The 22,090-nt window shown below is 51.0% G+C and overlaps 1 protein-coding gene across 13 annotated transcripts in view; it reads left to right on the top strand.

Moving 5' to 3' along the window:
- The first annotated feature begins 1,704 nt into the window (after window positions 1-1,704).
- FBXO25 (F-box protein 25) overlaps window positions 1,705-22,090 on the top strand; it is a 43,588-nt gene continuing 23,202 nt past the window's right edge. For 4 of the 13 annotated variants that reach the window (XM_017339326.4, XM_017339324.4, XM_070047257.2 and 1 more), the window contains exons 1-4: window positions 6,535-6,693; window positions 11,834-11,974; window positions 20,048-20,151; window positions 21,406-21,455. In XM_017339326.4, coding sequence (XP_017194815.3) covers window positions 11,841-11,974; window positions 20,048-20,151; window positions 21,406-21,455 — 288 coding nt within the window. In that variant the 5' untranslated portion in view covers window positions 6,535-6,693; window positions 11,834-11,840. Of the gene's footprint in view, window positions 1,965-2,230; window positions 2,291-3,658; window positions 3,756-6,534; window positions 6,779-7,782; window positions 8,064-11,833; window positions 11,975-20,047; window positions 20,152-21,405; window positions 21,456-22,090 lie in introns of those variants that run through there. The other 9 variants (XM_089302838.1, XM_089302837.1, XM_089302839.1 and 6 more) reach the window with 9 other exon arrangements.

Raw genomic sequence — 22,090 nt, 5'->3', positions numbered from 1 at the left:
TCTTCTGTGTGCCAGAGAAGTAAACGTATACCTGGGTTAAGCTGTTCTTATTTTGGATTTTCTGGGATAGACAATGAAATCTGTTCCTAACCCATGTATCATGCAAGCAATAAAACTCTCTAAAGTCATACAAATGAGTGAGACACCATCAGGTTGTAAAACTTACAGTTTATGGGTTTTTTTCAGGGACCTGAAATTAATAGGTATAATAAGTTGCTTCCAGTTTCTCCCCCAGAGATGATGTGATGTACCTACTTACTTACAAACATTGGAAGTTATGCTACCTAGCCTTCTCTCAGGAAGCTATGGCCTCACTTGTTTTCAACATTGTATTATGGGGCCCCCAAATCTTAGTAATTTAGGACTATTGCTCCCACGTATTCCTCTGCCCTAGCACAGGGTGTCCCCACCAACAGGGCTGATGCTGGCCCAGAGCTGCTGCTGAGTGAGCTCTGCCTGGTTGCCCTTTCTGATGCTGTGGCTCAGACCCCTTCCCATGCTTGGCTCTGTCTATGAAACACACAACCTGGGGGCGGCGTGGTGGCACAGCAGGTAAAGCTGCCGCCTGCAACACCGTCATCCCACATCGGGGCTGGTTCCTGTCCTGGCTGCTCCATTTCTAATCCAGCTCCCTGTTAAAGGCCTAAGAAAGCAGCTGAAGAGGGTCAAGTGCTTGGGTGCCTGCCACCCAGGTGGGAGACCTGGAAGAAGCTCCTGACTCCTGGCTTTGGCCTAGCTCAGCCCTGCCTGTTGTGGCCAACTGGGGAGTGAACCAGTGGGTGGAAGATTCTCTCACTCTGTATCTCTCCCTCTTTGTGTAACTGACTTGGGTCCCTGCCTGGTGCTCTTAGCATTGGCAATGGCCTCTCTGCTGCAGTCCACTGAGGCACCATGGGGAAGTGCTTCTCAGAAGGACTTTTCCAGAAGCTACAAGCTCCTGCACCTCTGCACATGGGCCTGAAATACAGGCTTCTGCTGATGCCACAACTCACTTCTGGCTCACGTCATGCACAGTGCAACCGCTCTTATGTCACTGCAGCCAAATAAAAGAAGCAGAAACACACGGAAACGTGTTTGCTGCTCTTCAGCTCCCTGCAGAAGCCACCTGGATGGTGGGCTCCAGGGACTGGTGAAGTGCAGGTGCTGCCCGGTCAGGAAGTGCCTCCCTCCCTGCAACCCCTTGCTGGGCCCGTCCTTAGTCCCCAGGCCACTGTGGCTGTCACCAACGTGGTTCTGGAGATGCTGAGCCCCAGTCATGAATCCAGCCCCTCCCTGCCTTGCCATCTTCAGGTGCAGCTGAGTTTTGCACCCAGACAGAATGGATTTTCATATTTCGATTTTGCCTTTTCCATGGGGCATGAGGCATTTTTTTCTAAAAGGTCAGCACCATTCGTGTCAACATTTTCACCCATTTGCTTCTATTTCTTTTCTGATTTACAAAGAGCCCCTGCTAGTTGAATGTGCTTCAACTTATCGCCAATGCACATTAGTCATTTCTTTATTTTATTGCTCTTGACCAGACCAGAATTAATTTTCCAAAATTATGTAGTACATCAACATAATGATTTACTAAACCCAGATTGTGGGGAGCAGCCCGGACTGGACTGAGTTACTGGAATTAAGACTTATTCTATGCATCTGCTCTCCCACAATATGGCGCTGGGAGAGAAGTAAACAGCTTCCGCACAGCTGCCTCCAGTTCAACCAATAAACTGTAGGACTTGCTCCTGATTGGAGGAGAGCAGCGTACTTGGCAGGACTGCCCTGTGGCCAGGCATTACCTGCTGGACAAAGGAGTGCAGCTCTGGGGGCAGGGGAGCGGCCTTGTAGAGAGGCAGGGCAAGGCTCCCACAAATGTCCCCTCAGCGCACTGCCTGCGTCGCCATGGTAATGCTCCAAGCAGGAAGGGCTGCTCTGGGTGCTGTTTCCTGCTGAGACTACAGGGCTCCAAAGCTGACAGAATGGTATGTCTGCCTGGACTCTCCCTGGGGAACTGGGACCCCTCACAGCAGAGGCAGAGGCAGGGCTAGGCTGGAGTCTCAACAACCCTTGGGGCAGACTGACCAGTGAGGGATGCGAAAGTAGGCTAGGAGCACTGAGGCAGGGCCACTCACTAAAAATATCGCCCAGGCCACCACTGGACACCTGTGCATGGCTGTCCCCTCAGGTAAGAACCTCTGTCTACCTTACCCCTCCCTGATGAGACTCTGTGTGTATCTGCCTCCCTCAGGTGAGACCCTGTATCTGCCCCCATCAGGTGAGACCCTATGTGACTTTGCCCCTGTCTCAGGTGAGATACTGTGTGTATCCCTGACCCCCTCAGGTGAGACCCTGCGCGTATCTGCCTCCCTCAGGTGAGACCCTGTGTGTATCTGCCCCCCTCAGGTGAGACCCTGTGTGTATCTGCCCCCCCTCAGGTGAGACCCTGTGTGTATCTGCCTCCCTCAGGTGAGACCCTGTGTGTATCTGCCCCCCTCAGGTGAGACCCTGTGTGTATCTGCCTCCCTCAGGTGAGACCCTGTGTGTATCTGCCCCCCCTCAGGTGAGACCCTGTGTGTATCTGCCTCCCTCAGGTGAGACCCTGTGTGTATCTGCCCCCCCTCAGGTGAGACCCTGTGTGTATCTGCACCCCCCCTCAGGTGAGACCCTGTGTGTATCTGCCCCTCTCTCAGGTGAGACCCTGTGTGTATCTGCCCCCCCTCAGGTGAGACCCTGTGTGTATCTGCCTCCCTCAGGTGAGACCCTGTGTGTATCTGCCCCCCCTCAGGTGAGACCCTGTGTGTATCTGCCCCCCCCCTCAGGTGAGACCCTGTGTGTATCTGCCCCTCTCTCAGGTGAGACCCTGTATGTATCTGTATCCCCTCAGGTGAGACCCTGTGTGTATCTGCCCCCCCTCAGGTGAGACCCTGTGTGTATCTGCCTCCCTCAGGTGAGACCCTGTGTGTATCTGCACCCCCTCAGGTGAGACCCTGTGTGTATCTGCCCCCCCTCAGGTGAGACCCTGTGTGTATCTGCCCCCCCTCAGGTGAGACCCTGTGTGTATCTGCCCCCCCTCAGGTGAGACCCTGTGTGTATCTGCCCCTCTCTCAGGTGAGACCCTGTGTGTCTGTCTCCCCCTCAGGTGAGATACTGTGTGTATCTGCCTCCCTCAGGTGAGACCCTGTGTGTATCTGCCCCCCCTCAGGTGAGACCCTGTGTGTATCTGCCCCACCTCATGTGAGACCCTTGTGTATCTGCCTCCCTCAGGTGAGACCCTGTGTGTATCTGCCCCCCCTCAGGTGAGACCCTGTACGTATCTGCACCCCCTCAGGTGAGACCCTGTGTGTATCTGCCCCCCCTCAGGTGAGACCCTGTGTGTATCTGCCCCCCCTCAGGTGAGACCCTGTGTGTATCTGCCCCCCTCAGGTGAGACCCTGTGTGTATCTGCACCCCCTCAGGTGAGACCCTGTGTGTATCTGCCTCCCTCAGGTGAGACCCTGTGTGTATCTGCACCCCCTCAGGTGAGACCCTGTACGTATCTGCCTCCCTCAGGTGAGACCCTGTGTGTATCTGCCCCCCCTCAGGTGAGACCCTGTGTGTATCTGCCCCCCCTCAGGTGAGATCCTGTGTGTATCTGCCTCCCTCAGGTGAGACCCTGTGTGTATCTGCACCCCCTCAGGTGAGACCCTGTGTGTATCTGCCTCCCTCAGGTGAGACCCTGTACGTAGCTGCCTCCTGCTCACGTGAGACCTTGTCTGTATCTGCCTCCCTTTCAGGTGAGTCCATGTTTGTACCTGTCCTTCTAATATGTGAACCTGTGTTTGTTTTTTTTCCTCTTTCACGTGTGATGCTGTGTGATTTTTTTTCCTCTCTCAGGCGAGCAGCTGTGCATGCCTGCCCCTCTCCTGTGAGAACTGAGTCTCAGCAAATTTCAGTTAGTTGCTCCAAGCTGTATGCTCAAAATACAGAGGACAGCCCCAGCCTGTGACCCTGCCCACCCCATGCTTCTACCTGCGGACAGTGGCTGGGCATTGTGCCAGGCTGAAGCAGAGGACTCGGTGCCTGTGGGGTCTGGGACGACCAGCCACTCTCAGGACGGGTCCTGCTGAGGTTCATGGCAGGCAGTTTCAGGAGCGTGGGTCAAGCTGTGGTGACACGGTCAACACTGTGGCCTGCCCATTCTGACATCACAAGTGCCTAAGTGCATGGCTCTGAGATCCTGTGTAAAAACCTTATCTGAACGATAACGAGACCAGGACCAAGAGATTCGAATGGCAAACGAGAGCTCTCCTGGCCCTGTGTGCCGTCCTGGACTCCCTGCTGCTGCCTGCTCACACCTGACATCCACAACCCTTGACCTCGCAGCAGGCAAACTCAGAGGGCTGTTTTTGTGCCAGGATCCTGAAATATTTGGCACACGCTCAGCACTCCTCACCCCGTTCTCTCACTGCACATTTGGCATCCGAGGTCCACATCACAGGGTAGACTCCTGAAAATCTGGGATTTCTGCTTGATATCTGTAGTGTCTCTCATGGTGCCAGGGAGCAGTGGCCATCTTGTTCATGCCACGAGGGACCAACATGAGAAGCAGCAACAAAAATGAGCTTAAATTTCCCCAACCCCTTGGCTGCCGACAGGTCTGTTTTGCTTTGAAGAAAATGAAAACACATGGTATTTTCCTCCCCGAGAGTATGAGCTTGCAAATAGACATCTGAATGCTCAAACATCTGTGGTCACCACTGCGCCACAATCCCCAGCCACTCCACCTATTTGAGAAACTTTTCCCTGCTGTGTGGGCATCTGCCCTGGTTCTTGGTGAGATTGCAGAGGGCACTACACCAGTTAACATTCTCAGGAGAGAGCTGTGTGTGACAGGGGCAAAGCACAGGCTCGGTGAGAGTTGGGGATGTGTAGGGACCCGGGTGACTCCTGGGCTGCAGCTGTTACTCTGTGAGCTACTGTGTTACTCTGTGGGCTCCTCTATTACTCTCTGGGCTCTCTGTTACTGTGTAGGCTCCTCTGTTACTCTGTGGGCTCTTCTGATGCTCTGTGGACTCCTCTGATGCTCTGTGGGTACTGTGTTACTCTGTGGACTCCTCTATTACTCTGTGGGCTCTTCTGATGCTCTGTGGACTCCTCTGATGCTCTGTGGGTACTGTGTTACTCTGTGGACTCCTCTATTACTCTCTGGGCTCTCTGTTACTGTGTAGGCTCCTCTGTTACTCTGTGGGCTACCTTGTTATTCTGTGGACTCCTCTGATGCTCTGTGGACTCCTCTGATGCTCTGTGGACTCCTCTGATGCTCTGTGGGCTACCGTGTTACTCTGTGGACTCCGTTAGTATGTGGACTCCCTGTTACTCTGTGGACTCCTCTGGTGCTCTGTGGACTCCCTGTTACTCTGCGGACTCCTTGTTGCTCTGTGGACTCCCTATTACTCTGGATTCCTGCTACTCTGTGAGCTCTATGTTGCCCTGGGCTCCCGCTGTTCCTCTGCGGATCCCTCTGATACTCTGATCTCCTCTCTTATGTGGGCTCCTCCTGTTACTCTGTGGACTGCTGTTACTCTGTGGGTTCTACTTTTACACTGCAGACTTTTTTTCTATCCTTGAGTTCCTTCAATTATTTTGACTCCTCAACATGCAACCTGGGGAATTCTTTCGTTGGGAACTGTGTTCCTGCTGGACAATTAGGCTACAATTGGTTCGGATGGTCCTTGATACAGGATGGCTCAACATTTATTTATTTAATTTTTTTTTTACTTCGAAGGCTGCGAATGAGGTACCCCTACAACCGTTCTGTTCCCCACTTCTGGCACGGAAACCAATCTGTGTCACTGGGCTTTGGTTGGATGATTTCGCCGGGCGGTGGGCTCCGGTGCGTTGACCACCAGGGAGGCGCTGGCGGCTCTGACGAGAGGCTGAGGGCCGGCAGCGTCTACCCAGGCTGAGGCTCTGACTAAACCAGGGCAGGTCCGGAAAGGAGGGGGAGGCAGGGGCGAGGTCGGCGGAGGACAGCGCGGAGCGCAGGGAGGGCGAAGGCTTCGGAGCCACTGGGCCGACTCTGCGACCGCGCGGCACCGCACAGCCCTGCATCGCCCGCACGGGTCACGCACGAGCTGTTTTCCAGCAGCAGCCCCTCCCGCGCGCGCTGCGGAGGCGGAAGCACTTCCCGCGCGAAACACGCACGTTCGTGCTTGGTCACTGCACTTCCAGCCGCTTCGAGCGCGCCATCTCGCTCGTTCCCGCAGAAACCCCGGAAGACAAGCGCCCCGAACTCGGATCGCAGGGCCTCCGGGCCGCCTCCGCTTCTCTCGGCACTCGAGGCCCGCAGCCGGAAGGCAGCCGGGCCACAGGGCGTGGCGGCCGCACCGCGCACCGAGCGCACGCGGCTGGGACGCGCGCCTGGGCCGGGCCTTGTCGTGTCTGGCCGCCCCGGGAAGCGGAGGGTCCGGGCGCCCACAGGGGCCGGCCTGCGGGGCGGGTCAAAGGGCGGCCCCGCCCTCCGCGCCCTGGCCCGCCCAGGGCCGCCCAGGCCCGCCCCCGGCACCCGCCGGCCGAACCCATTGCGCACGCGCGCCACGGGCCTCGGGGACGGGGTAGCAACAAGGCCACGCGGAGCCTCTGTGGCCAATCAGCGGCCGGGGGCGGGGCTTTCCGCACGCCCTGGACGCGGCGGGTGACTTCCGGCAATAATCCCAGACGCGTCGGCTTCAGGTGCGGACTGAGGCGGGGCGCGCCAGGGGCGGACGGGGCTTTGGCGTTCGGGTTGGGCACTGGGACAGTCTGGCGGACGTGCCGGGTGAGTGCGAGGCCGTGACGGTCCGGGGGGGACGAAGCCACGGGCAGTGCCGTGCCCATGTGGCCGTGGGTGGTGCGGTGGGATGGAGGTTGGTGCACCTCGCAGCCGCTGCTCTCGGTGGACGCCGCCCTCCCAGGGTCTGCCGGCTCGGCGTGGCCGGCCCCGTGGCCCCGGGTCCTGCCGGCCCCCCTGGCCCACGCCTCAGCCCGCCCGCAGCCCACCGGGACGGGCCTGGCCGCTCCGGCGCATCCTCCGCGCGCTCCTGCGCCCCCTGCCCCCCGACCTTGTGCTGCCGGCCGCCAGCCCGGCCTGTGGGTAACCGCCCTGGGCGCCTGCTCTCCTGGCTTCCGGTCAGTTGCCCTCGCCGCCCGCTTCCCCGCCGGCGGAGGGAGAGGTCCGAGCCTCTCCTGGTGAGAGGCTTTTGCCCGCGACGCCTCCTGCGGGTCAGCGCGTCTGGTCTGAGAGCGCAGACGTTTCCTCCTCACACCCCAGCCCTCTCCCTGCCGTGAGCAAGAGAGAAGCAGACGCGTATGAAGTGAAGGCCTTTTCCCTCACCCCAGCGCAGTGCAGATTAGTCTATCATAACGAAAAGTGAGAGGGGGAAGCGCCCTTTGCCAGCTGCTTTCCCCCGAATACGCGATGCCTTGCCATTGTTTCACGTTTCTGTGCTGTGTGGAGCCTTGGCCGTGCGGATCAGGGTGACCGCGCCAGCGCTGGCTGTTCCAGTTACTGCATTTACCTTCCGTCCTGCGGAGCGCGAAGACACGGAGCCCTTCGTGGACTTTCCTGTCTTGTTCTCCTTGTTTTCGTGCTCAGAGCCATCCCGGGTTAGGTCATGTTGGTGATATGGGGGATGCACGTTAATGTAACAAACGCTCCTAACCTGGTAATTTTACGTGGTGGGGTGTCCGGTGTTGCTGCTACTGAGTACTACAGCAGGGATCTTGGAGTCTCATTTTATTCCCAGCTGCGTGTCGGCATCAGTAGAGAATTAAGCCTGAAAAACGAGGATAATTGAAGCTTCCTGCCTTGTAGGGTGCGGTGAGAGTGAGGGCCGACGTGAGGTGGTGGTTGTAGGCTGTTGAGAGTCGGCCGGCACCAAGCCCCGGCAGGTGCTGGTCCTTGTTAGTACCATTAGCTAAGAAAAAGCTGCTGGTGGACGAAGAGAGCTTTGGTCAGGTCTGACTCCTGCCGAGAATTTCCACGGCACACGGGCGTGGTGAAGTCCATTCTCCTTCAGTTCCCAGCCCAGGGGTCGGGAAGAATTTAAGCGGCTCAGCCCCAGGTACTTGCCCACATGTGTCAGTGTGAAATGTACTTAATGAATGAGGTACATCACAACTGAGTGGTGTAAGAAGTAATTTCTATTGTATGTATGTATTTTCAAGGCAGAGAGCCTTCTCATCCACTGATTCCCAGCCCAAGTGCCTGCCAGGAGCTGGGACTGAGCCGGGCTGAAGCCAAGGAGCTGAGACCTCAGTCCAGATCTCCTTTGTGGGTAGCAGGGACCAAGTGCCTGAGCCATCACTTGCTGCCTCGCAGGAAGGTGGACTTGGGAGCAGAGCTGGAATTTGGACCCAGGCACTCTGATGTAGGATGTGGGAGTTGTGCCAGACACCCACTCCCAGGCGTGATACTAGTTTTTTATTTTTGCATGTGCAGATTTTCTTTTTTTTTTTTTTTTTTTTGCATTTGCAGATTTTCAAAACAAAGGTACTTTGAATTAAAATAAATCTATAAAGCCCTAATACATTCACATTTATTTAGTAACATTTTCTGACTTAAAAAATCATACCTTGGATTGGAAATAATTTGAATGCTGGAAACACAGGCCTTTGAGATTGCAAGTTGTCTTTTTAAAGTTTTTTTTCTGTTCCCCAAAAGCTTTTTGGTTACTGTTTTTTATTTTGTTTTATTTGGAAGAGTTAGAGAAGGAGAGATCTTCCATCCTCTGGTTCACTCCCCAGATGGCAGCAACAGCTGGGACTGGGCAAAGCCAGGAGCCTCGCCCAGAAGTGGAGCAGCCTGGACTTGAGCCCATGCCCATATGTGGTGCTGGTATCATTTGCTAACCCAGAGCACCAGCCCATGTTCTGTTGAGTCTTTGTTTAGTTCATGAACTGCATAGATTACATCTTAAGCTAGAACTTCACCATGATCTAGAGCAGAGCCTGGCAGGCTCATGAAACACAGCGTTTCTAACGCACAGCCCTGGACTCTGACCACACTGCTGTTGGAGCAGTTCCCTGCTTCCGGTCCTTAGCAACATTTGAGCAGACGTTTGCAGCTAAAACATTCAGACCAGACTGCCCTCCTTTATCACCAAGTGGTTAAAGTCACGATGAATGATAGCACCTGGAGTTTTGGTGAGTGTAGAAGAGTTGGTTACTACTGGAAACACCCACAGGCGCTTTCTGTAAGCGTCACAGGGCTTGTTTGGGAGGCCAGAAGATAAGTGTGTTAGTGGTGAGGGCTGTGGTGTCTTCCAGCTGTGAGGCACCACGTCTGCACACCCATGTGTGCAGTCTTCCAGACGAGCTCTGTCCACAGGCAGATTTTGTGTTTTTCCTATCTCCAGTCTCCATTTGACCTTTGCTACAGACTCTAGAAAATTATCAGTCTTAAGGAAACACTGCTTATGTCTAGAGATTAAAGTCCGAATGCCTTTGGTGCCGCAGGCTGGCAGTGGCCTGGCTTCTCACCTTTCCAGACTTCCCGCTGGCCTCAGCTGGGATCAGGCCTCTGTAGGCACCTGCTATGCTTGTGGCCTCCCACTCCGGGGATGGCTGCTTTGTTCCTTGCCTCTCCAGTCCCTTGAAATACAGATGTATGTTAAGGCCACATACGTGTCCTATCACCTCAGAGCCTTCCTAACTGAATGGCTTTCTGTCTCCAATTTTAATTTTTCTGTCTTTACTACTCATCGGGTAGTCTTGTTAGAAGATTGCTTATGTGTGTGTGTGCCTGTATATGTGTGTGTTTTATACTTTGTTACAGTATGTTAATTATATTGCCTGTATATGGCATATGTGTGTCTTGTACTTTGTTTTATTGCAGTATGTTAATTATCCATTTATGTATGCAGTATATGTATCTGCATTTTTTTTTAAGATTTATTTATTATTTGAAAGAGTTACATAGAGAAGGAGAGCCAGAGAGAGAGAGAAAGAGGTCTTCCATCCACTGGTTCAGTCTCCAGTTGGCAGCAATGGTAGGAGCTACACCGATATGAAGCCAGGAGCCAGGAGCTTCTGGGTCCCCAACTTGGGTACAGGAGCCCAAGGATTTGGGCCATCTTCTGCTTTCCCAGGCCATAGCTGAGAGCTGGATCAGAAGGAGAGCAGCTGGGTCTCAAATCTGACACCCATATGGGATACCAGCACTGCAGGGGATGGCCTTTACCCTCTATGCTACAGCGTCGGCCCCATTTGCATGTATTATACTTGGTTTTATTATAGGTTAATTTTATTAACTGTGGGTAGAGTGTGTGTGTATGTGCTGTGGCTTTTTTTTTTTTTTTTTTTTTTTTTGGTAAGTTCCTTGACCCGATGGTATACTTTTACACCTTGAGGGCAGGGGTTTTTCAGGATTACCACTTAATTTTTTTGAGAAGACATTTCTGAGTCTACAGTTTTGATATGTATTGAGAAATACTTGGGCAGTTATTAGGGTCCTAGCAGCCCTTTTTTCTGCTGTGTTCTTGAAACTGAAGTAGTCGTTGCTGCCTCCCAGTCCCTGCCCTCTTCTGTGGAGTGTTCCCCGTCTGTGGCTGGTGTTCATGCGGGCCAGGTACGCACTTTGGAGGTGGGCCACGCTAAGTCTGAGCTGCCTGGCGTGGTGGTAGCTGTGAGGCAGGTTTGGAAGATTAGGTCCAGCAACGTAGTGCAGGGGTATAAGGGATGTCTTTAAAGCAAAAAAATTTAGAAGTGGTCTGAGGTGGGGCTAAGCAGTTCTGTTTTTTAAAGGTTTCCCAGACTGATTTTAATGCCACCTGCTTGTTGAAAGCCACTGGCCAAGGGAAAGGGAACCCAGTCAGTGGGGAGACCTCAGTTTAGGTTTTGGGCTTGTCAAATTGTAAGGTCTGTGAAGTAATAATGTGTCATTTAAAAAATTTTGAAAATTACAATCTTCACCTGGAAGCCAGGCCATTGGACCCCAGCAGGAAGGCCAAGAACAGAGGCAGCAGATCCTTGCATCCTTGTGTTCCTCACTGCAGAGCCAGGGGCTGAAAGACCGACGTGATTTCTTCCTCGCACGTCCAGCCTGCCTTCCAGGGCTGTGGACTCTGCTCCTGGGCATTCCTTTGGCACCATACTCGCCTGGTGATGGCCATCTTCGGTAGCTGCTAGTCCTTACTCTTTCCTCCTGGAGTCAGCCACTCCCCACAGCTTAATCCTGAGTTCTTGGCAAACCTCAGGTCTGGGCAGATCTCTTGCCTGTGTGAGTCCCTTTCTTGGGCTCTCATTGCCCCTCTGACTTGACCTGGCTGATAGTGACTTCTCCATTCTGGCTTCTGGCCCCTCCCTCACCTCTATTGTAGTCTAGCTTCTCCCACAAATCCATTCCGTGCTATATCGTGGGTAACTCCAGGCAGTAGGACACTCTGTTTGCAGTAATATTCTGTTGGTTTTCCCACACCTAGAACCCTGCCTGTTCTTCAGGGCTGAGCTTTGATGTCACCTCTGGTCACCTTTTCACAACAGATATAATATTGATTGGGCTGGTAAATTGACCTACATTAGGGCACTTCAAAAATTTGTTGGAAATAGAAATAAAAGATGTTTATCTTGGTGCAACAAAAGTGAAATCTGCAGTTTTTTGGTAATATTTTCTGTGAGCTTCTACAATTCAGATGTGTTTATCACTTCAGGGTGACTACAGTGCCACATTGTTGGCATTATTATTTTTTTTTTGGTCAATGCTATCTGGCTGATGTTGACTGATAAGCAGACATGTAAATATTAAGTAAGGATTTTAGTGGTTAAGATCGATGAACAACTGCTTGAAATAAAAATAAACTTTTGATGTATATACACATTTAACTTTTTTTTTTAGGAGAACTATGCCATTTTTGGGTCAGGACTGGAGGTCTCCTGGATGGAGCTGGATTAAAACAGAAGATGGCTGGAAAAGGTGTGACTCCTGTAGTCAGGAACTTGAAAGAGAGACTGACCAGTGCAGCCTCAGCCACAACATGTAAGTCAGCCTTATCTGTTACTCAGGGCACAACAAATAATGCTCACAAAAACCCTGGACACAGGTGTGAGAAGGAAAGTTTGCCCACCCAGGAGGCAGGTGTGAGGAGACAAATGAGTTTGTCCACCCAGATGGAGGTGTGAGGAGTTGGATGAGAGTTTGCCCACCCAAGAGGCAGGGGTGAGGTGGATGAGAGTTCCAGATGGAGGTGTGAGGTGGATGAGAGTTTGTCCACCAGGAGGCAGGTGTGAGTGGATGAGAGTTTGTCCACCCAGATGGAGGTGTGAGGTGGATGAGAGTTTGCCCACCCAGGAGGTAGGTGTGAGGTGGATGAGAGTTTGCCCACCCAGGAGGTAGGTGTGAGGTGGATGAGAGTTTGCCCACCCAGGATGTAGGTGTGAGGTGGATGAGAGTTTGTCCACCCAGATGGAGGTGTGAGGTGGATGAGAGTTTGTCCACCAGGAGGCAGGGGTGAGGTGATGGTTGAGAACTTGCATACCTAGGAGGCAGGTGTTGAGGATATGGCTGGGATTTTTTTCCACCAAGGACACAAGTGAGAGGAAACAGCTGAGAGTTTTCTCACTTGGGAGGCAGATATGAGGAGACACCTGAGATTTTGCCCATCTGGACTCGGTATGAGGCCACAGTTGAGAATTTGCCTAGCCAGGTCACAGGTAGCTTAAAGTCTTTCTCTCCTTGGAATTTCGTTTATGTAATGCATTACCTTGGTTCTCTGGATGTCTTTGTCTACTTTGAGTAGTTGAGCATTTCTCAAATCATGACTGTCTTCATTTGTAGCCCTGGGATACTGAACCATTAGATACTCTCTAGTTGTTTTTTGTTTTTTTTGACAGGTAGAGTTATAGACAGTGAGAGAGACAGAGAGAAAGGTCTTCCTTCCGTTGGTTCACTCCCCAAATGGCCGCTACGGCGGGCGCTGCGCCGATCCAAAGCCAGGAGCCAGGTGCTTCTTCCTGGTCTCCCATGCGGGTGCAGGGGCCCAAGCACTTTGGCCATCCTCCACTGCCTTCTTAGGCCACAGCAGAGAGCTGGACTGGAAGAGTAGCAGCCGGGACTAGAATCTGGCGCCCATATGGGATGCTGGCACCTCAGGCGGAGGATTAACCAAGTGAACCATGGCGCCGGCCCCTCCAGTTGGTTTTAAAAATGGCAGAACGTGGGTGTTACAGGGTGACTGAGAAGTTCATCAGTGAAAGGTGGGAGTCCCCTCTTGGCTTCTGGTTTTAAGGGGTGCTGTTCTCAATGAGGAAGCCTTGCCTGTCTTTTGGAGGGCAGCAAGGGTAGCCTGTCCACTGTGCCCTAATCCCAGAGATGAGGATCTATTCTATTTTGGATTTCAACAGGGAGATCATCCAAGTTGGGTCTGATCTTGGTTCTCATTGACATCATAATAAAATATTTATGTTTAGGGATAATGAGCCAGGAAGAAGTGCTTCGGGAGGATAGCAAGTTCCTGTCAAGTGATGTAATTGGACATTCTGGCATCACCAAAAGCTGGTGGGAGATGAGGACATCTGTCTAGCAAACCAGAGGCATAGTAAGTTGTCGGAAATGGCACTTGCCATCACTCCTGTGATAACACAACTCTCAGGATAGGAGTCCCAGATGACTGCAACGGCCGGAGCTGTGCCATTCTGAAGCCAGGAGCCTCCTCCTGGTGCCCCACATGGGTACAGGGGCCCAAGGACTTGGGCCATCCTCCACTGCCTTCCCAGACCATAGCAGAGAGATGGATCGGAAGTGGAGCAGCCAGGACTAGAACCAGTGCCCACAGGAGATGCTGGCACTGCAGGTGGAGGCCCTACCCACTATGCCACAGCACCGGCCCCTGTGTTAGTATCTCTTTAAGGCCTCTACCAGCCATTTCTGGAATAAGGCTGGATTCTGTTCCTTAGCTGTGTCACCCCACTGACTTTGTTATAATTTATTTGCTTGATAATACATTTTTTCATCCCAGCCCCTAAACCATAAGGTCTCAGCACCCTAAATCCTCATGACCTCTTTGCTAATACCATTGAGGATCTGTTGGTAAAACCGTCTGGCTCCTGCAGCATGTTGGTTGGGCCGCTGGGGAGACACCATGGGCATGGGCCTAATCCCAGATTTGCTGTTTGTCCTTCAGGATACAACAAGCATGTCGCCCCAGATTCCTCAGTATATGTGGTAGGATTTTCTAAAAACCTCCCCTCATTTTGCTGACACTGATTTAGACCAGTCATGGAGAAAAGGACATGTACTCCCAATTTTCCAGCATCACCATTGGCCTGGGTGCTACCAGGTCCCACTTTCCTGTAGTAGAGGGGGAAAGGTTAAGTTGTAGGGTACAGGCTGTGGGCAGGTAAGGGAAAGAGAACTGAGGTCTGAGGGGGGAGCCTGTACCCCTGGGGGTAGTACTGGGACAAGCTGAGTTCAAGGTAGTTGGACCCTGATGGTGAATCACTCAATAGTAAGTCATCACCCTATGTACCTGTTCCTGTGTGTCTTGTGTCTCTAGGACAGGGGCATAGCACAGGCTGTACATATCTCCTTGAAAAGTGGGGGCCTAGGGGTGAATCACGTGCAGGCATGGGTGTACAGATTTATGACCACTCTTACTGGTCCTTTACAGAAGATGCCAAGTTGGCAGATAGTATTAAAATCGAGGTCCAGATTCTCCATTCTCTAGCTTATTATTGTGTCCAGTGTTGAAAAAGAAAATTTTTTTCTTGTTTATAGCATCTAAAGTTTTCTAATTTTTTTTAAAGATTTATTTATTTTGAAAGTGACAGTTAAGAGGGGGAAGAGAGAGAGAGATCAAGATTGATCGATTGATCTTCCATCCACTGGTTTTCTCCCCATGTGGCCACTCCTGGCTGGGCAAGGCTGGAGCCAGGAGCTTCATCTGGATCTCTCACATGACTTTAGCCATCTTCCCCTGCTTTTCCCTGGCTGTTATCAGGGAACTGGATTGGAAGTGGAGCAGCCAGGATATAAACTAGTGCCTATATGGGATGCTGGTATCACAGGAGGCAGCTTTACCTGCTGTGCCATGATGCCGGCCCCAGTTTCCTAATTCTTAAGGGGTGAGTCCATGGGGCTAGATGGGGAAGGAGTGGGTTATGGTCCCTGTTTTGCTCAGGCACCCATGGCCCCTGAGGCTCTCTGTGAGCCCATGGACTAAGTTAGATCTGCAGGATCTCAGTCATGTCCTTTGGCACCTCAGGCATTTCTGGGTGCCCCCATGTGGGCTAATTTGGACCTGGTCTTCCAGATCTCAAATAGGATCCTTGGTGATAGAGCGCCTTTGGGCCCCTTGGTGGCCCCTGGGCTTTCTTCGAGGAGGGTGGTTTACAGAGTTGGTTGTGGGAGACTTTGGGCCTTGGTTGTACTGTCTCAGCAAGGCGATGGCCTGCTCGTTGCTTCAGGCATGTTGAAATACTTCTGAAAGGTGTCAGTTGAAGGGAGAGTAGTTTTTGAGTGGAGTGTTCCTTGGAGCACTTGTCAGTCATGTCCCAGGACCACATCCAGATCCTTTGTTCTGGGCTGTACCATGGGGGATGACAACATTGTAATAAACAGTGAAGTAAACAGAACCCCAGGATAAAAGTCGGGGGAGGGAGCAGTCGGTGTCAGGTCATGTAGATATTGGAGCTTGGAACATGAGTGTTTCCAAGTGTGCTTAGGGGTCAGTGGATGACAGGATTTATTTTCCATACATAGGAAGATGCTAAGTGCACAGGAACCAAATATCTCATTGGAAAAGGTGACAGAATATGGCTGGGGAAATCTTCCTTAAGGACCAAAAAGGCTGGAGGTTTAGAAGCATAAGCGAAAGAGAGGCTAGGCAATGTAGGAAGTCCATGCCAGATAGCGATAGGAAAAAAAGAAGACCCTCTGGGCACTGTACTGCTTGGGAACGAGTCCCAGCCACTCTCATAAACCTTCATGAAGGACCAGATTTGCACAGCGTTGGCTCCTGGCCAGTTCCTGGTTGGGTTAAGAGGAGTTGGTCTGAGAGGATCAGAACGAAGTGGAGGAGGAGAGAAAGGCAGAAAGAAATGAAGACCCTCGGCTGGCGCCGCGGCTCACTAGGCTAATCCTCCGCCTAGCGGCGCCGGCACACTGGGTTCTAGTCCCGGTCGGGGCGCCGGATTCTGTCCCGGTTGCCCCTCTTCCAGGCCAGCTCTCTGCTGTGGCCAGGGAGTGCAGTGGAGGATGGCCCAAGTGCTTGGGCCCTGCACCCCACGGGAGACCAGGAAAAGCTCCTGGCTCCTGGCTCCTGCCATCGGATCAGCGCGGTGCGCCGGCCGCAGCGGCCATTGGAGGGTGAACCAACGGCAAAGGAAGACCTTTCTCTCTGTCTCTCTCTCTCACTGTCCACTCTGCCTGTCAAAAAACAAAAACAAACAAAAAGAAACAAAGACCCTCAAGCTCAAGGCGAGGTGATATTTGTTAGAAGAACTCACTGGCATTGTCTGGGTCAGCTTCCAACTCCTGCTCCAAGCTCCTGGCTGGCTCACCGCTGATGTTGTGAGGTGGATGGGTCTAGGTGCTTTTCTTAATTCCAAGAGGGAGTTGAAGGATAGGTGCAGATCCAGGTCAGCAGAGAAGCAAGGTTCATTTACACGGTGAGGGCAAGTGTGACGAGAGAGAAAGCAAGCAGGCTCAGGGCAGCTGCTCAGCAGGCTTTGTGGCCATCCCTTTGTGTGTGCTGAGAGGCATACAGGGTGGTGTTTGGAAGGAGACTTACTGAATATTCAAAGAGGGTGGAGTCTGAGGCTAGACAGAGTGCCACCCATTTCCTTGTGCTTTTTTTGGAAATCTTTGAAGTGTTATACATCATGGGTGGGGGAGTACCAGTCAAGGAAATTTTATTATAATGACATTGTAATGAGCTGAAGGTCATACCAGGGATGCACTTGCGGCCATAGTGGATATTTTTTTTTTTAAATATTTATTTATTTATTTATTTGAAAGTCAGAGTTATAGGGAGTGAGAGAGAGAGAGAGATCTTCCATCTGCTGGTTCACTCCCCAAATGGCTGCACCAGCCAGGGCTGGGCCAGGCAGAAGCCAGGAGCTCCATCCTGTACCCACGTGGGTGCAGGGGCCCAAGCACTTGGGCCATCCTCTGCTACTTTCCCAGGTGCATTTGCAGGGAGCTGGATCGGAAGTGGAGCAGCCGGGTCTTGAACCCGTGCCCATATGGGATGCCGGCACTGCAGCTGGAGGCTTAATCTGCTTCGCCACCACGCCAGCCCCCATAGTGGATATTTTTAGTTGGCACTAACTAGTTCTGAGTGGCGGAACAGTGGAAGTGCAGTTTTCACTCCACGGAAGGAGGGTGATTGGTGGTGCATGGAAGCAGGGGCTTGGGCAGTGCAGGGGAGGGAGTGGAGGGTTTGGGTGGTTCACTAAAGGGGAGTTTGAGCAGTGCAGGCAGGGCTGCAGGGCCGTGCTGGCTTAACTCCTCTCTTCTGTGTTTGCTGCCTCCTTCAGTATGAACTCATTGTTTTGATTTGCTAAGTTAATTTGCATTTCCCTAATGATTAGTGGTGTTGAGCATCTGTTCGTGTACTTGTCCATTTGTATATCTTTACAGGAATATCTACTGAAGTCCTTTGTGCATTTTTAGATTGGGTTGTGTGTGTTGTTCAAGGTTCCATTTTTTTTTTTTTTTTTTTTTCCTTTTTGACGCGCCAGAGTTTTTGACAGTCAGAGTTTTGACAGAGAAACAGAGAGAAAAGTCTTCCTTCTGTTAGTTCACCCCCCAAATGGCTGCCATGGCCGGCGCGTTGCACCGATCCGAAGCCAGGAGCCAGGTACTTCCTCCTGGTCTCCCACACAGGTGCAGGGCCCAAATACCTGGGGCATCCTCCACTGCCTTCCCGGGCCACAGCAGAGAGCTAGACTGGAAGAAGAGCAACTGGGACTAGAACCCCAGGCTGCCAGCGCCACAGGCAGAGGATTAGCCTAGTGAGCCTTGGCGCCAACCAAGGTTCCATTGTTTCTTAACTCAGGGTAGATGATGTTTATCTTAGGCATAAAAGAGGAAGGGTTTGCTTTGAAATGTCTTGGATCTGTTGTTTACATACATGTAATGTAGAAAGATTTGTACAAAATTCATGTATATATTGTAACTTTGGAAGCATGTATTTTTCTTCCCTGTTTTTGATTTTTGTTTACCCAGTGGTATAAAACCACTGCCAAAAATGTTTCTCCCCCTGTTTAAAAGACTGTAAAAATAATAACTAAGTTAATAGTTTCTCTAAAGGAGCAATTTTCCTGCAGTTACCACTTTTGGACCCAGGCTTGGGGCTTGCAGATTCCCTAGAAGCCTGACCTGAGATCTTTGGAACCCAGCAGCTGCCCCCACCTGCCTAGGCAATGCCTGGTGGAACTGAGTTGGCTCCACTGCAGAGCCTGTTGGTGTGTGGAGCCCGCCAAGGGGTCTGGGAGCAGATCTCTAGGACACCATAACAGCAGCCTGAGGCTCTTCCCTCCCTGTGGGCAGAGTCGAGTCAGAGTGCAGGCTCCCTGTGTTTACCTGGTGCCTGCTCCACCTCATGAGACCATGGGCAGCCTCCCTTCTCCTTCCAGGTTTTCATTTTGGGTGCCAAAGGCACTCTGGGTCGTCTTCAGTGTGTTTGTTATGTCCATGAGAAAAGGTGTTTCTGATCCAAAGCGTCACATTCATGATCTGAATCAATGACAGCAAACTAGCCTAGGAGTGGTGTGTGTGTTTCCAAGTGCACCTTGCTTGTCTCGATGGTGACAGCCAGTGCCGGTGCTGATTGCTTGTCCTGACAGTGATAGAGTTACGTGTCAATCTCAACTCTCCTACTAAAGTGAACACTGGTGAGGGGAAAGGGGCTTGTATATGATTTTTATGTTAAAACGTGATGATGAAGAGATAGACAACTTTAGTGTCCTAGTTTGAGTGCCAGCCCCACATCCTCTGCCAGCCAGCTGGGCTCAGTAGTGTCTGCTTCCTCAGCTGCTCACTGGACATCACCCCAGTCACCAGGGTGTAAAAAGTGAAAACAGTATACATCTTTAGTCTTGAGGTTGTGGACTGCTATTTACAGTTGTTGGTTCCTTGTTTTTTACTATGAAGAAGAAACATTTTTTTTAAAGAGTTTCAACTCCATCCAGTTTCCTTTTTTTAAAAAAAGGTATTTTTATTTTTAAGTTACGGGGCGAAGGTGGGTAGTGGCGCGGAGGGGTATCTATCTTCTTCCCCGGGTTAATTCCCCAAATGGTTGCAGTGGCCAGGGCAGGGCCACGCGGAAGCTAAGAGCTGGGCTTTTTCCAGGTCTCTAACATGGGTGCAGAGGCCCAAAGACTTGGGCCATCTTCTGCTCTTTCCCAGGTGTAGTAGGAGGGAGCTTGGATAGGAAGTGGAACAGCCGAGCGTGGACCTGGCACCCACACTGCCATTGCAGTCGGAGTCTTAACCTGCTATGCCGCGATGCTGGCCCCAAGAAGAAACTTGAAAGAAGAGCTTTTCACGTTGTTTAGTTACTGCTTTCTGATCTTATTTCCATGTTTCATAAAAAGAAATAGTGGGAAACTTTAAATTCAAGCACTTACATGGTGAAGCTGCGTGATTTTTGGTGATGCTGGTGAGAGGATGCACAGTGCACAGAAGAGGGCAGACGTGCTGCCCAGGCGTGCACACTCATCCGTGCAGGTGTCACTCACTCGCTCCCGGAATTTCAGAGTTTTGCTTACCATCTCTGTTATTTTTGATCATTTTGATGTCTGAAGCAGCCTGGCAACAACATCAGAATGCTTGGGAAATTCTCAAATGTTCTTGACATGTTCTGGGTAACCCTCCCCCAGGACTAGGAAACATCTGAGGTTTCTCTAAGTGAAAACCCTGTATTCCACATTTCCCTTGTAATTTTGAGCCCATGATTGTTGTTAACCAGCACCTTCAGAACTTAATGTCATGTTTTTGTTTTGGGTTCCTGAATTGTAAATCAAATATTTATTGCATTCTCTTAAAAAGAGAAACCAAAGGAAGATCTCTCTGAAAAAAATATTTTAATAAAGTGTACCTTTATTTCAGTATCCTGAATAGTGAGAATGAAGAAGTTTTCAGTAACGAAGAGCATGAATATGCATCCAAGAAAAGGAAAAAGGACCATTTTAGAAATGATGCAAATTCTCAAAGTAAGATGATTTCATTAACAACTTTCGACATTTTCCTTAAACAGCTTGATGTTCTGAGTTGTTTTGGCAGGGCTGGCTTATGAAGGTAAGGGGAGGCAGGTGTGTCAGTGGCAGCTCTGAGTCCATGTGGCCACTGATGTGTGACTGCAGCCCACTTGCCGAAGTTGGAAGGTGTGCAAATGGCCCCATTATGGCCGTAAATTCAGTTCATTCCTGAGCAGTAAGGCGAAACCTAGCAGTCTTGACGGGATAGGGTCACTGGATATTGGGAGCAGTGTGGTTGGAGCAGAGATTGGAGGCACTGCATTTGGTGTGGGATGGGGGAGCCGGGAAGGCAGAGGTCCTCCATCACCACACAGCTATGCATCACCACAACTATCTGCTTTACACACTGCCTGAGGACCTTGGGAGCGTGACCACACGCACTGCCTCAAGTCAGCACAACTACCACTGTGCTAGGACACACACAGCCTGAAGTCCACACTTCTTCACATCGCTGGGACTGTCACTACACTAGCTCACGCATTGCCTCATAGCACTGTGATGACTGTCACCATACTGTCATACGTACAACCTGACATCCCAGGGATTGTTACCACCCTGCCTCATATCACACAGCTGCCACCACACTGGCTCACGTTACTGTGACTGTCACCTCATTGTCTCATATCGTGATCGTCACTGCACTTCCTCACATCCCTGAGACTGTCGCAACACTGCCTCACGCATCGCCTCACATTGCTGCAGCTGTCATTGCACACTGCCTGACGTCACTGTGACTGCCTCCTACACAGCCTCACGGCACTGGTAATGTCACCACATTGCCTTCCATCACTCCAACTCACCATACTACCGCATGCACTGCCTCACATCACTGGACCCTTTGGAACTTGAGTTATATGAGAATTGTGTTTCTAGGGTGAAAGAAGACTAGAACTCTTTTTAAGGTACATAATAGCTTATGAACAATTTAATTGCATTTGTATAAAAATATGTTTCTATTTGACTACAGTCATTATTGACACCAACTTTCTTCTAAGGTGCTAGATCTTGATGCTCCTTTAAATTATTTTCCACATAAGAGTGCTTCAGTGCTTTTGAAAATAATGCCAGCAAACTAAGCAATACCATTTATATTTACTAAGAAAACCAGCTATTAATATAGTCAGTCATAAGACTGACAGTTATTGAAATATTTTAAATCTTCATTTTGAAGTGATTTGCCAGATATAAAAAAGTTAATTTTTATTCTAGGTTTTTATCGTGAAAAATGGATCTATGTCCATAAAGAAAGCACAAAAGAAGTAAGTACTGTGTCATAGCATACATCTTCTGTCGTTTCTGATAAGTATGTAACATCACATTAAATAAATTCCTCAGCAATGTCAAATCTGTGCTCCCTTTCCAACTGTTGAACGCATACCAGAACTTTTAAAGCACATTATATGGGGAGCGGTAGTGGTTTATGTGTAATGCGTACATGTGTCAGTTTGTGGTGTGTGTAGTTCATGTGTGTGTGGTTGTATTCAGCATATGGTGGGTGTACAGGGTGAATACTGTGTGGGGTATGTGAGTGTAGTGATTGTGATGTGCTGGCTGTGCATGATGGGGGTGTGGTTATGTGGTGTGATGGGTGTGTATTGAATGTATGTGTTTCTTTTTTTTTTTTTTTTTTTTTTTTTTTTTGACAGGCAGAGTGGACAGTGAGAGAGACAGAGAGAAAGGTCTTCCTTTGCCGTTGGTTCACCCTCCAATGGCCGCCGCGGCCAGCGCGCTGCGGCCGGCGCACCGCGCTGGTCCGATGGCAGGAGTCAGGAGCTAGGTGCTTTTCCTGGTCTCCCATGGGGTGCAGGGCCCAAGCACCTGGGCCATCCTCCACTGCACTCCCTGGCCACAGCAGAGGGCTGGCCTGGAAGAGGGGCAACCGGGACAGAATCCG

This window comes from Oryctolagus cuniculus, chromosome 8 (assembly GCF_051225735.1).
Source record: "Oryctolagus cuniculus isolate XC-2025 breed Fujian yellow rabbit chromosome 8, ASM5122573v1, whole genome shotgun sequence".
In the NCBI taxonomy this organism is placed as follows: Eukaryota; Metazoa; Chordata; class Mammalia; order Lagomorpha; family Leporidae; genus Oryctolagus; species Oryctolagus cuniculus.
This window is presented reverse-complemented; position numbering and strand designations above follow the sequence as displayed.